The sequence below is a fragment of the Micropterus dolomieu genome, linkage group LG18, assembly GCF_021292245.1.
Source record: "Micropterus dolomieu isolate WLL.071019.BEF.003 ecotype Adirondacks linkage group LG18, ASM2129224v1, whole genome shotgun sequence".
In the NCBI taxonomy this organism is placed as follows: domain Eukaryota; kingdom Metazoa; phylum Chordata; class Actinopteri; order Centrarchiformes; family Centrarchidae; genus Micropterus; species Micropterus dolomieu.
Window position 1 is genome coordinate 19,479,448 of NC_060167.1, and position 15,172 is coordinate 19,494,619.

The window sequence follows — 15,172 nt, forward strand, 5'->3', positions numbered from 1 at the left end:
GTTTTCTTCTCAAGCACATTTCCCCAGGTATTTGATTCCACTTGAATTTGCAGCTTTATTATAATGGTATTTTATGACTGCCGTTTTGTAGACGCTTTTACTTAAATCACCAAACTGTAGCCGTGACAACATACATTTTCAGTCTGGCTGGGTGTCCCGAGCTGTGATCAAATCACTGGCCTGGCGTTTTCAGTGCCACGCTCTACCCGTTGCGTTAGATGGACCCATTTACATCGCCAGTAATCAACCATCACCATTCATGAGTACCAGTAATGTGTGAGGAGTGTAATGTATGAGGCAGAGGCAGCTGAATTTATTTCAGAATCAATAACTAGACAATTCATGCGAGCCTGCACACCGTGTCCTGAGGAGTGACCTCATAAGCTCTTGGCACTTAAGTGATCCAATTGCCACATATTGAAAATTGAAAACCTCACTTTAAACAGTAAATTTTCCTGACACTGTCAGAGCTGTTATGTGTGTGGAGACAGTTTTGAGGATTGTTTATTGTAGTCTGCGGGGGGAACAAGCTATAGCTGGTCTGGTAAAGAGGTCACTAGCCCTGAATTTGTTTAATCTTGTTAATGGTTTTCATCAGAGCCCCTGATGCACTCAATCAGTGAGCGCTCCAGCTATTTATTGCACTTAATTCACTGTACCAGCGTTACCCATCGAAGCACACTCAACAGCAGATTGACACAATTCAGATTTACTGTATAATTTTTCAGAAGTAGCTGCTACTGTAGATACAGCCTGTATGTGAGTGGTTTTGTTAAACATTGACTTCTCCCCAGGAAGTCATGCAGTTTTAATTCATAAATGAGCCAGTTTTGGTCAGACAATAGAACAATAGTTCTTTACCAGCTCCTTATGAATAGAGAATAAATGCCAGGATGTGTTTTTTTTCTTTCTTTTCTGTCTTTTTTTCTATTCAAGGAAGACTGAATACACTGGAGACTTTCATCAAGACCTTTTCGCCCACATGCTCCATCAAAGTGTGACATTTGATGTACTGTGTTTCTCACTTATTCCTTGTAGTAAAAGGTTGAAGAACAGTGTAACACGCGACACATTGCGCTGCTCAGGCTTCATCACCTCTGACTCCTGTAATATTATAGCACAGATAAAATGAATCTTCAAATATACCTTTTAAAGAGGAGAAAAACTGCAGGGAATGCAGGTGTCTGGACTGAGAGTGGGTTGAGAGTCGGTGACACATTTGGATTTGATTATAATGAGATGGCCTTATCCACTTTTCATCAGATTCGTTTCGAGAAAAGACTGCAGAGAAGGTTTTTGCATAATGAGAATGTTGAGGATATCTCCTTTGCCCTTCCTCCTATTCTGCCGTCTTTGTTGTTCTTCAAGTTATTTAATGAAACGCAAACAAAAAAATGTTTTCTGTTTGGGAGGGAATCCAAGGCCGTAATGCACACAATACAAGTGTGTATGTGTGTGTGTTGGCATTATTTTGGACTTATTTAAAAGTTGGTTTTGAGTTTCTGTCACTTCACTGTTTCTACTTGTCTCTGTATCTCACTATGAAGATGTAGCCTACTTTGGGCTTTCAGCACCCTGCAAGGCATTGACAAAAACATCTCATCTGAGCTCTGTTGAATGTGCAGGAGCACATCCTGTCAATTACCATGATGAACAAACAGCCAGACAGGTCTTGACATGCACGCAGACATGCTCATACATGCAAAAGGAGGGGAAAAAAGAAGATTAAGACAAGGTGTCAGGGGGAATTTTTTTATTTTAGTTTATTTTTCAGTCAAGGAATAATGTTAACTCTAGACTAATGGGCTTAATTTTGCTGTAATATGGCTATATTTTTTTGGCCCAGGGGTGCTGTTGCCCTCTTTGCTGAAACAGCTTGTTTGCTTTTAGCTGTGTACGCCTAAATATCTGCATTGGGATTTTATCATATCTGAGCTTGATGTTTTAGCCTCGGCTGCCTCTGTGCCGTGTCTTTGGCTGATCTTAGCAGTTCTCATGTTCGCGAGGCCCTTGGTGTGACTCGAACACTTCCGGGGATATCTAGCCACGTCGCCCACTTCCCAAGGAATGAGAAACAACATGCACTCTCAAGATCAAGCTCCACTCACCCCTTTTCTATGCTCCTCTGCTTCACGGAGGGACTCCCAACCTCGTTTTACCACAGTTACTTGTAATGGTAACCATGTAAAGCTCGGATATTTGGCATTTGAAATAACATGAGCACATTTGTGTGTGTTTGTCATAAATAGTAATTCACCAAAACAGAGAGCTAAGCAGATGTCCTTACGTTTGACAGTTGACTCCATGCCTTGCAGATGAGATTGTACAGACAGCAGCTGTCTCCGTCAGTGTGCACACTTGTTTCTTATATACATAGGAATTTTGCATCAGGAGTCTGCCCTTTATGCACTCATGATGCCTGTGAAAATTACAGCTCCCTTTTGTTCAGTACAAATTCAGACAGAATAGTGTAAAAGTCGACTGTTTGTCTAATTACATTTAATGATATGCCTATATGCCTTCTCTCTATAATTAAAGGACAAACTAAGTAAGTGGGGATAGGTAAAATGAATGCTTCCCTCTCCCTCAATAACTCCTGTCAAAGTGTCTGTGTACGTAACTGTATGACTGTAAAGCGGGCCGATGCTGGAGGAGAATGTGAAAGATAACACTGACTGACGTGTTGGAAAAGTATTCATTTTAGCCTTCACCTTTTGGCACATCACGCTCATTAGGCATGTGAAGGTGATGTGGTGAAACACGTTATTTATTAAAGGATATAATATTATTTGAGGAAGTTAGTCATTTTTCACTGATTTTTCTTTTTTTTTTTTGAGCACCTGGTTGACTGGCGAAGTAGTGTCAGGACACATAATATATTGCGGAAAGAGTGCAAGTGAGCTGAGGCTGACTTTCCCCTGATAGTTAAGTTAAAATAAACGGAACTTCTCTCGCTGATAATGGCTTTTTAACAACACAAAGTAACACCAGTGCTGTGTGGCCACAAGGGATTTCAGCTGTTCCACTGCTAAGTGTGACACCCGGTTAAAGGTTGAAGAGGTTTCGCTGTGTATAAAACACAGCAGAATACCAAGACTATTCCATTGCCCTTTTTCTTGGGGTCAACAAATCCCATGGACACATCAAAACCAACAATGAATTGATCCTACTAACAAGTAATGTCTTGCGTTGCCAAAGCCTCCTCTGTGCCATAGATCTCAATTTATGTCCAAAACTGTCCAAAAACACATCAATCATCACATCACACTATTGTTCCTTTGTGACATGTTCCTTTATTACCATTACCATGGTAACTGTAGTTTGTATTGAGTCAATCCCACATACACTATCCTGTTTCAGTAATTACTCAGTAACGCTCACGGCTGAAAAATAGTCCTCAACAAGTAAGGCTTGCTTAAAAACTACAGTTCCCAGCTGGTCCGTAAAACAGGCCTAATATTTTATTTCTAGTGTTCTATTTTCACAGTGTATATTAGCCATTAGCCACCTATTGCCACAATGAATCACATTTGTGAGCGGAATAATATTTTTATCACATCTGACGCTGTTTCTGTGTATTGATAATATGCTAAGCACTCACACTATTTTAGTGGAAAGTGTTTATTTTGCACTGAAATGCTGGCATGCATTTTCTTTAAAAGTGGCGCCACACAATTAGGACAGCAGTTCTCACAGTTTTTGTATGTGGGTTAATGAATCTGGAGTCAACTATATTAGACAATCTGTAGGAAAAAAAATGAGAAAGGATAAATCTACCATCCCTAGAACTTGCGAGCTTAGAACTGCATGAGGCTCGAGAAAGTTGATTGCTTTAAGTACTTTAACAGCAGCGCATAATGTATAATTTAGAGTTGTACTTGTAGTATAATTCACCTCCTCACGCACATGTGGCATTGCTTTGCCACTCTTTGTTCACCCACATTACATGGACATTGTTACTCGGGATGCATTTTGATACCTTAATCCGTCCCCTAATAATCCTTCCGGTGACATGGACGTGTCAGCCTGGCTGTCCCTCACGTACCTGATGCTAACATTGTAGATGAGATTGATATTTCAACTCCAGCCCCCAATGACGAGTGCAAGTTGAACGGTCCTGTGGATGTTGTTAGGCTGCTGTTTTTCAATGGCTCTCAGGGGTTCTTGGCTTGTTGTTGAGTGTGATATTATGGAACAAATAGCAGGTGTAGATGATTTAACTGCCCTCTGGGCAATGAAAAAAGGAAAATGATTTTTTTATGCCTATGCATCGTACAAGGTGTTGTTCTGTAGGTGTTTTTGAAGCCTTTTTATTTTCTCTGCACTTCCTAAAAACATACTTGGATGTAAAAAATAAGGCAAAGTTTCACTATGTATGACAAAGTAAAAATACCTTTTAGGCCAAACTCTCTGTATAGAACATGTCATTCAAATTACCGGTTAACCTACATAATTGCTATTCACTTGTGTTTTAATTTAGGATTTATGAGCCTCGTTTGGGTGCAGCGCGGCTCAGCCTCAGTCTCCTTCAGGCCCAACACTGACTGTGTTGTCTGCTCTGCTCTATCATAGATGCTGTGGCTTTAATCCTTTGCCCACAGGGGACGGCTGACATGGATGAGTGTAAACTGTTGACATGGTGCTGTCTCCTATGCTCTCTGATCAAAGACGGTGTAGCCCAACCTGCCTTCAAATATGCTCCAAGTCTCTGCCACAGAGGCTCCCTTGCTCGCCATTTCACACTTTATGTTAACCTGTGTTTCCCCTTGGTGAATTGATACAGTACATCTGATAATAACAAAGCAGCCATTTATGACTTCACCCATTTAGCCTCTGTGGCTTCCCTCCAAGCAACGAGTTTGACTTAAGAAAACGGCGTGTAAGTGGCTCTTACCATAGCAGAGCCCATTTTTGGAGACAGCTATGCACTGACTTTAAGTGCAAGGAGCGACTTGGCTTGATGTAGTGCTTAGTTTAATTAATCCCCGGTAATGATGCAACTATTAGTAAGAGCTGAGCTTGTCTTAAGTGGCTGGAGGTGTGTGTCTGTGTGTGTGTGCGCGTGTGTGCAGATGCTGATCACACCAACTCCATCTCTCTAAAATGTAGCTTCAGTGAGCCCTGCTGTTGTTCTAAAGTTACCTTCAACTTCATGAGACTCTTAACAAGTGTGATGTACTGTAGTTGTCATGGTTACATTGTCATGATGTAGCATAATGTAGTGCTTATACAATCTGAAAAAGGAAACGTGTCACATGTACACTGTAAATAGGGATTTTAAAACTGGTATTAATGTTGTAGGAAAATCTATAAAACAAGCATATTCTGTATCGATTGAATCTTATGTGTAGTATATAAATATTTTTATTAGATAGTAGAGCTCTTTTTGCTAGTGTTAGAATGAACTGATGCTGAGACACTCCTGAATAGACTAGACTTTAGTGCTTTTTGGATGCGGTATTAACCGATGTGTGAAGGTACGTGGCAACTGTGTGAAGAGTATTAAAACGACGCGCACAGTATTGAGTACATACAATGTGTAACCACTTGTACAACAAAACTGATAAAACATGGATTATCTAAATGCATTGAGAAACAGTACCTCTGCAAGGAAACCGTGATTTCGGCCTCCATTTTGAGTACGGCAGATTGTCATCTTTGGTTTTGTTTTTCCTGCCATTCCCTTTTTATACAAACAATCTGGGTACCCAATTGTTAGAAGGATGCTAACAATCCTTCAAGCAACCGGGAACCAGTATTAGCCAATACATCCCCAGGTTTTGAATGCCACAGTGGGTTTTGACTGCTTAAAGCAACACAAAACACTGACAATGGCTTCAGCTAGACATTTTCCACTGGCACAGGCTGCATCCGTTGTGGAGCACATTCTCCCCAATGAGTTTGATTATTGCAAGTCTGGGACTATACATGCTCTGGGGAGTGTGTATGCTTAAGGACAATTTGTGCCTCTAGCCTTCGCTCTAATTCTGTTGACAATGTTTGATTTCTTTCAGGCCATTTGCCCCAAGAAGCTAAAGAGACTGTGCCCATAGGCTGTCTGTATTTTACTAAATGAAGTTTCCACAGCAGGGAAGCTGTTGTGGCATTATTATATCCATTTATATATATTATTAAATCCAGCCTACTTATTTATTTTTCCTTCCCAGCCCAGCTGCTGCTGTGAAGAATATGATTGATTGGAGCTGTAAGAGAGCAAAAAGCATCATAGGAGGAGATCCCTGATGGTGCTGATCATTACTACCCATTAAGGCATTGTGTCAAATGATGGTGCCTGGGCCTAAAACACACATGCAGTAGTCACCACAGTTGCTGCTGCTTCTGTTTTCACTGGTGCAGCTTGTAAGGCTAGGGAGTTCAGGAAGCCGAAATTTTTCAGAATAGGTAGACAGACCTGAAGATAAATGGTAGAGGTTCTCCTTGTTAAAGTGCGTTTCAGTTGCTGTCATCGGGGTGGGGTGGGGGTGGGGGGGTGTGGGGGAAGCTACAGTCCCTCGTGTAACAGCTGCAATTTGGGAGATGATTTGAGGCACTTTGACTGAATGTTGTTATTAAACTGAAGTATAAAGGTACTTTTAGCTGTAATTACAATGTAAATTACAATTTTGAGCATTTTTAAATTATATTTGTGTAAGTATTTACAACCCATTTGCAAAGCAGAACATTGATCTCGGACGATTTCCATGGCAGTATGTTTTTTTTTATTTTTTATTCTGTGTTTTTCACATGACAATTACAGTATGGTTAAGAGCTAAGGGAAAGCTCTGGGATGATATGGTAACAGGTGATATGGTTCAAATCAGTATCAAAATATGAGTATTTTTCCATAATAAATATATATTACAACAAGGCAAATGAACTTGCTAAATTGTAAAAGAAACATGCAAATGATGATCACTGTTGTGCATTACACCAAAAACATGTAAAACACCTTTAGGACCTTAAGGAACTCAATTAGGTAGTTTTATGATAAACTTTAAATTTAATAAATAATATATGTATATTATAATTAAATTTTTCACTTTGACCACAAAAATGTGTAAACTGATAACATTATGTTCACATCATCATGATACTGCTGCTGGTTGATTAAAGATAATTCTGAGTTATTGCCCACCACCAGGCTGCACACCCATCCATCACCCCACATTTCGCTAAGCTGCATTAAGGCCACACTTCTCTCTGCACTGGCAAAATACAAAACTGAACTGACAAAAACTGAATTCGAAGGGAGACTGGACTTTGCATTCAAGAATTTATTTATATTATTTATTTTTCTTTAGAAATCTCTCGCTATGACAACTTTTGACATCAGCCATAGACATTTTCTCATACTTTTAATAGATTGCTGCATAAGTTTCCGCAGAATTTTTTTTTCAGGTTGTGAATGACACTTTTCTTCCCCCGTGTATTTTCTTACCTCTGACTCTGACCTCCCACAGTTGCATCGGGTGGCCACCCTCACCTCCACGCTGGAGACGGGTACCATGGGAGCACAGTCGTAATGAGGGAGAGGAGGGCAGCTGGTGACCCCTACTGGTCCTATTCAGGTGAGCTCTCATTAGTGTGCCGACCGAAGCCCTGGGTAGAAAGGGAAATGCATTTACTTGCCCAGCGGTGCTCTATCTTGCCTATCATTTTCCCTTTTTTTGTCTACCATTAACCCCTTTTCTCTCTTCACTGCCATAGCCAGAAGGGCTGAATTAGGCAGTTAGGATTCATATAGTTCATACCTGTACTGTATGTTTTCATTGCTCTTAATAATTCTAATTCAACTAATGCACCGGAGAGAAGAAAACACTGACATATGGCAAAGTGAGTTGATGTTCAGATTATGTTGTAGCCAACTGTGATTAACTGCATATGAAGAGTCGGCTCGATTAAATTGTATTTATTTATTGTCAGGTTTTGTTCAGGCATTTAAATTGTGTGGATTGAAATGCATGAGGATCAGTTTGTGTGTGTGTGTGTGTGTGTGTGTGTGTGTGTGTAATTTAATGAAAACAAATTAGTTAGTGAACCCTACTCCGCTTCAACAAGCAAATAGGAAAGTCAAACACATGGCATAAAGGACGATTACAACCTTTAATATGCCACATTTAGTCGTGCAGTTGGCAGCTGTTTTCAGCAGACCTCCATTTGTATATTGTGTCAGAAATACAATAGGCCTAACTGTGAAAATCAAGCTCAGTTGTTTTTTTTAATTCCTGCCTCTATAATTGATAATGTATGCTTTAAATGCTTCTCGGAATTTAGGCTTTCCTCCTCCTCTAATCTAAAAATGGACGGATATTGCAGCCCAGAGTGAACAATCAGATGTACTTTCTAATGGATGATTCATTATGTCATTTTTGTGCTGGTAAATATTATCAGAGTATTATGTGTTTGCATATGTGTTTTTGGGCGCTAAAGCTGGGGTGTGTTTTCCCAGCCAAAGTGGCAAATTGATGCGACATGGAGTATTTTGCAGTATTTATACAGTAGACTAGTTTCGTATCCAACCACTTATAAAATTAAACATTTTAGTTACCATAAAGGTTTCTCATGAAAAAATTAAATTGGAGAGAAAGATGCAACTTCTGTGTTATTTATTCCTCTTTATGTTTAATTGTATGATGCTGTTATTTATTTATTTATTTATTTATTTTTCATTTTACATTTTTAGGCATGTGAATGCAGACTTGAAGGTGTGTTTTTTTTTTTGGTGAATAGTTCTGATAGGCACACATTAATGTTCTTTCAGAGCCCGGCTTCACATTCAGTCATACACATTCACACCTTACTGCAAAAACAGCCCTCTGTTGGCCATTGAGCAGCTCCGGTGGGAAATAGGGGTTATATGCTTTGATCGAGGGCACCTCATTGGAAGAGCTCAGGAAGGGGAGAGCAGTCAGTAGAATTTATATTTACAGGTTCCAAGGTCCAAAAACATCACCTAGCAAATAACCAACTTGGCCCCTCTGCACAGCTCTGAAAATAATTATACTGATGGAATATTTTGTCTTTTGACACTGCAAAAACATGTATGTATGTATGTATGTGTGCGCGCATTTACACATCAGGCTTGATCTGGACAATTAAATTTTAGGGCCGTATGTCTTTTATTTGACAGATTGTTATGTGTACTGCGTGTGTGCAGAGCTGCATGCATGTGCTTAGCAAGAAGCAGGCTGGTCATTAGAGAGAAGATAGGATCTCGAGGGCTATGCATCATTCTCCCTCTTTTTTTAAATGTCTGTATAGCGAGGGTGGATAAAAAATTAACAATCACTGGGTTAGGGAACCGGCTGACAAGGGTTGACTTTTGGACATTCATTTCAGGCCTGTGCAGAGCACTAATTCCAACCAGTGAAGGCAGCTGGCTGATTGTACTGAGAAAAAGGGAAGCATTGAGGGAACACAGAAATGTCCATTGCTTTGGAAAGGTAATTAGTGGCTAAGGCTGTGAATGGGGGACAGACAAGCGTGCCTTAGCAGCTAAATGGTTATTAAGGGCATTTGCTCTGAGCAAGTGAGTGTAAAAGAAATGCACACAGTAGGGTTAGCCTGAAGCTAGTAGTAACTAACTAGTGCAAGGCAGACTTAAGCTCTATGAGCGAGACACACATAGAGTACATAATGTATAGTGGAGCATATCACCCATTGTTTCACACATACTTTCCACACCCTTCACTGTGTATCCCAGTCTACAGAGCTGTCTGAAGAATGTGGAAAAATATGAGTCTCAGAAACTGGAGCAGTAGCAAATAAAATTCAGTAGCAATTTTATGAAGTAAATACTTAAATTTTTTTCTGTTGTTTGTTTCAGTTGTGAACGTTAAAATGTACAGCACATGTTGTAATGACGGTGGGAACAGAAACAAGTTTATACAGTGCTTTAAATGTTTGGTAATACATGCCATAATGGTTTGAGGTTTTTACATTACTTAATGATATTAATCTCATCAGCATCCAAATATATCCTGCTCTCATGATCAGGGAGATTGCTAAGCCCTTATATTTTACACGGTCTCACAGACTTGCAGTCCAATGCGTTGAGACATGAGGCACACAGTGCAATGAGAGCTCTTATCATCCCATGATGTGTCACCTTCCTGTGTGCTTTGGTTATGAACCTCAATGCGGTAGCCTCGAAACCCGCACCCTGAAATTTGATTAAAAGTTATTTAAGGCATGCTGTTGTGTGTGTATATGTCTGTCTCTGTGTGTGTGTGCGTGTGTGTGCGCGCATGGAGGCATTTTTCATAAGAGGGATGATATCATACTCACCATAACACTCCCACAGGAACAGGGCTATGCATCATTTTCCCCTTTTTATATCCCTGCAGGTTTTCACATCTTCTCTGTTAGTTTCTCTGGCTTCCTTTATCGGGAGTTTTATGTTTTTGGCCAGTATGTGCAGTAGTTTGCTTTTGATTGCACTCTAGTTTGATTTATTGTTCTAGTTTAATTACAGCACAACAGTTGGACTACCTTAATGTGCATTTGCAGAAGCATTAAGCTTGATCCCCTCTAACAGTGTGTAGAATGAAAAACAAAAAAGAAAAACCAAGCAAAGAAATAATGGAATTAGATGTAAGAAAATATAGATTAACGCCCTGGAGATAACCGTGTACTCTACACTCGATTTTTGATTTTCACTGTGTTATGAGATTTCATCAAGTCCCTGAATTAACTCGCATGTCATTCCAGACTGATATGAAGCAATTATGCCTAATGAAGGATTGATGTTCTTGCTGTTCTCCCCTGTGCATAGTTGGGGGGGAAAAATGCATTAAAGAGCACATGCTACTGCAGCCCAAATCGTTTAGATGATATGGTAGTGTGCCTCCACAAATGAATAATAGCTATTACAGCACTACATCTCAGTGATTTTTCACATTTATAACTTACTCTGAGCTCTGTGCTTTGTACAGATAGACCTCCTACTGTCTATTTTCATCCAGCAGTCATGGATGTTTGGATGGGAGCCACCCTGACAAGCTGTTGTGGCCACTGAAAGAGCCTGCGATTGTCTGATACGTGTGGATTGTAATTCCCCTCAGCCTGACTGTTTTATTCCACTTCACCGAGGTTGCCTGTGATCATTAGCAATATTTCCACTCATGTCTCACATAATGAAGTGAATGAAGTGTCATTTTCAATCAATTGCTATGTTGATCCAACTTAATTAGTACTTAGAGGATACAAAACAAGATTAGGTAAGTCACGGTGATTGCCAGGGCTGTTTGTTTTGGCTTTGAATTAACCCTCAATTCTCCCGCTGCATGTTCTTTCTGTGGCTTTGTGTCGTATTTCTTCACTACTTTAGCTCTATCTAATTATTCCCTTAATTCTTTGGTAAAAATATGTAGCTAAAAAATGCAGTAATTGGGTATCCCCAGCTTTTAGAGTAAACATGTCAATCAAACATTATTCTGCAGATGTACAATTGAACTCATTAGTAGAAATCTTTACAGTGAACCACAGTTGTTTGAACAAATACACCACGGGATGTCGGAGCAGAGTTTTTGGGGTTGACTTCAAAATGTGACTACGCCTCTCAGATTGATTAGTTGGTTTTTGACATGTTAAACCCTCTGATTCGCATAACCTTAAATTGGCTGGGTGCTTGTGAAGGCAGTGCACTTTGTCTCTTGTGGCCCGACACCCTCCCTACAAAGGCTGGAGGGAAAAGAGCGATGCCATGTTGTCATGGTGCCTGACAGAAAGAGCTCTGCCTCCTGGAGGTAATGAAACAAGGGGAGGATTGGTCCCGGTAGACCTTCATGTATGAGAGGCACTTTGCTTTAAAGCAAAGCTCCCTGACTATTCGGCCTTACGGGGGGTATATGAATGAAGGATAAAGTAATGCGAGTTCTATACAGGGTTTGAGGGACATACTCTTCAGGGATGAAGATAAAAATACCAGTGTATCCCAACGTATGTTTTCATCTGAGTTTTTCCTGATGAAAAATATGGAGGTAATTTTTACAAGAGCTCCAGGGAGCCTGCCCCACTCCCATTTGATGAAATCTGATTTATTCTAAATAATGATGTTTTCCCTCCTGATTGTTTTGAGACAATCAAATAATGGATATTAAAGCTATTGTGGGATTTGTATTGTACCATGAATCATGATGCGCAATTTTTGTTGTCCAAATGAACACAACAGTGCAATTGTTAAATCAGATTTCTGCCAGAATGAAGTACTTTCAATGGTAGCGGAAAAATCACAGTTGAATTGAATTTCCAATTATCATGCAGTCCAGTGACCATCAGCTAGACAATATGCCCTGTGATTTGCCAAACAAAGTGACTGTAAGTGATAGCATTAGTCGGTCCACAGGTGAATATATGCTATTGTCAACAGCATCTTCATTTTAGTTCAGGGAGGATTCGCTCTTCTCTTATACCTACCATTTTATCTCCATGCACACCGACCACTATGCATTCACACAAGATTTCCCTCTATTCAGATGACCGAACCTTGCATTGATTCCTGCTGGCACCCAGTCGGCTGGTTGGTAAAGCTTTGCCTCTGCCCACCAACCTCCACCCGCTAAAATCCAGTTAAGCCTTTAAAGTGATTTCCTGCTCTGTTCGAGTAATTAATTCCCCAAAGGGACTGTAGATTGTGTTGTTTCTGGTGTGTCACTCCTAACAACATCAATAGTGAATGTTTATCAAAGAAATTATTATTATATATTTTAGCGGCTCGAAAATGGTGTAGTGTTGCCAGAGCCGTCGTTTTGGAAGCCCATATGTTTAGTGTTGGCTAATGCTTCTGTCTGTATGGTGCATTAATGTGTGCTACAGGTTTCAGTCGAAGCAACGTTACGTGATGGGGCTGGTTTGTGTTGCACAAAACCCTCCCCTTTTCCCTTTATTTCGAGAAAAAGAACTGTGTTCATTTACAGTGGTGTGGAAACCTTAGGATCTTGTGAACTTTGTTGTGCTCATCCTGCACAGTTCCTCCATTGCCTCCTGTAGCCCCCATGCTTTCTGGACTTGATTAATTTCCTCCTCCTCGGAGAACAGAGCGAGATTCATCTGTCTCACACCCCTGCATTTATAGTCACAGCCATTCTCTGTGATGATGGAAGCTAAACACAACATCATCTATATTCCTCCAATCTTGCTGATGTGTTGTATCAACCTGTAGTTGTGCCTGCACTCATTTTCTGAGAAAATGAGAAGTGCAGGTACACTAATTATTAAAAATGAATTTTGCTGGGGCTTAAGCTGACTCATTATTCATCTTGGTTATTGCTAACAGTTTGGATCAGCCTTCGTCTGCCAGAATTGGTCCATTTGTCTCTGTCAGGGGTGGGCCCTTGACAGATGTGCCAATATGGCTGCCGAAGTTCTGCGCTGGGGGAGAGGCATCTTAATTCTCCATGATGTATCACACTGGCAGCAACCAATTTAGCAGAATTGAGCTCCAAATCATCTTACTTCCCACTGCTTCTGACAATCTGTTTCCTTTCTCTAGATGAGGTAAATATGTTAAGGATGGAAATAAATTAGGGATTCCTGTGCCCTCAGCTTATACTGTATCAGTGACTTTTTGTTTGAGTTGATTGTTTGGATTGTCACATTAGCCATCCAGAGAACAATTCAACTATGATAAATACAGCCAAATTTTTACTGGTTTTCCCTGTTTAGGGCAAAATGATGAATTGGACCGACAGATTTGTTGTGCAAACCTAACTAATTGAATTTCAGGTGTCATGTGGTTTCGGTGTGCCTTGTGGCAGCATATTAGGCCTTGTTGGTGGCTAAGATCCACCATAATGGATGTGGACATGCTTGGCCTGCTGGGATTGCAATATTGAGGAAGTGTGAGATTGCCAGCACACAGGTTTCTTCTCTAATGTGGTTATGCTGATGAGATGAAATGAGCTAGCTAGCAGCTCAGCACATTTTTAAACTCATAATCATGATGACTTACTTTGTAATGAGTACTTACCCCCCACCCCACCCCCACCCACGAGGTGAGGAGTTAATTGTAGGGGACAAAGCCATAATAATGGCATAATGGCACAGTGCTGGAAGATGTGCAATGCTTTTTTGAATTATAAAACGGTGTTTGATTGACAATCTTGTGTTCAAATGCTGTATGGTTGGTATGAAATTGCACATGTGACTGCGTGGCACTGAGTAGTAACTGTATAGAAGCAGTTGATTCCATTTAGTACTACATCACTAATAGATCACTGACGTTCCCAGGCTTGTTAGATCATTTATTCTGTGCTACTATCTCTAGTTTACTGAATTACACCACTAACTATTGATTTCTGTCTGGATTCTAAATTATAGGGACACTTGCTGTGTAAACATGTAGCCATTGTTGTCCCTGCTTAGCTTGCAGAACAACTGCAACATAGAAGAGTAATGGCTGCTGAGGGGGTGAGCTGGGCTTAGAGAGGGCAGTAGCTCAGAGTGGTTCAGGCTTTATTTTTCTGTGGGCTAATGGTGCCTTGTCTGGTGATATGGTTTGTTTAAAAAAAAAAAAAAAAACGTTAAAAATTTACGGATTTGATTTTTGTAATTGCGTAAATATAGTCTATAATTTGGTTTATCAGTCACACTTATTGTTGGTTAAGTATGTTAAAAACCTGCCCACACAATTCCACAGTGAAATCTGACAACCCACACCATTATCTTTCTGCAAAGACCTTTATGTTAATTTAAGGTGATCCAGCTTCATATTCACACAGTGGCAGGCAGAAGGAAGATCACTCAGGCCTGTCATTCTTTGTCTTGTAGAGCCTCATGACTCATTTAAGTGGGAGCTCATATACCTGCAAGGTGTAATAAATAATGTAGATGTATCATGGAATTATTGGGGTAGAAGCTGTTCTTTGCATATTGCTCAAAAGGTTTTGACTGTCACACATTTTAGAATGCAAACACCTTTTGTTTCTTGTCATATTTTCTGTTTTTTAAAGCTGAAAGCTGAAAAATATGACTTTTCATTTAGTGACAGCAGCATAAATGGATCTTTTTAATTGGAGCAAAAAATAATCCCCATGTTGGGAAACATTTTGAGTGTGCGAATGTGTCCAGTTTTCAGGAACATAAATAGACCAGTTTCCCTGTTCTTTTCTTTTTTTTTAAATAATATTTTTAACATCATGCAGCAGAGGGGAAACTTTCAAGCCAGAGGGGA

The 15,172-nt window shown here is 40.1% G+C and overlaps 1 protein-coding gene across 2 annotated transcripts in view; it reads left to right on the forward strand.

Annotated features, from left to right (window-relative positions):
- Positions 1-15,172, forward strand: part of ca16b (carbonic anhydrase XVI b) — a 106,300-nt gene that overhangs the window by 16,492 nt on the left and 74,636 nt on the right. For both annotated transcript variants that reach the window (XM_046075676.1, XM_046075677.1), the window contains exon 2: positions 7,461-7,568. In XM_046075676.1, the coding sequence (XP_045931632.1) occupies positions 7,461-7,568 (108 nt within the window). The remainder of the gene's footprint in view (positions 1-7,460; positions 7,569-15,172) is intronic.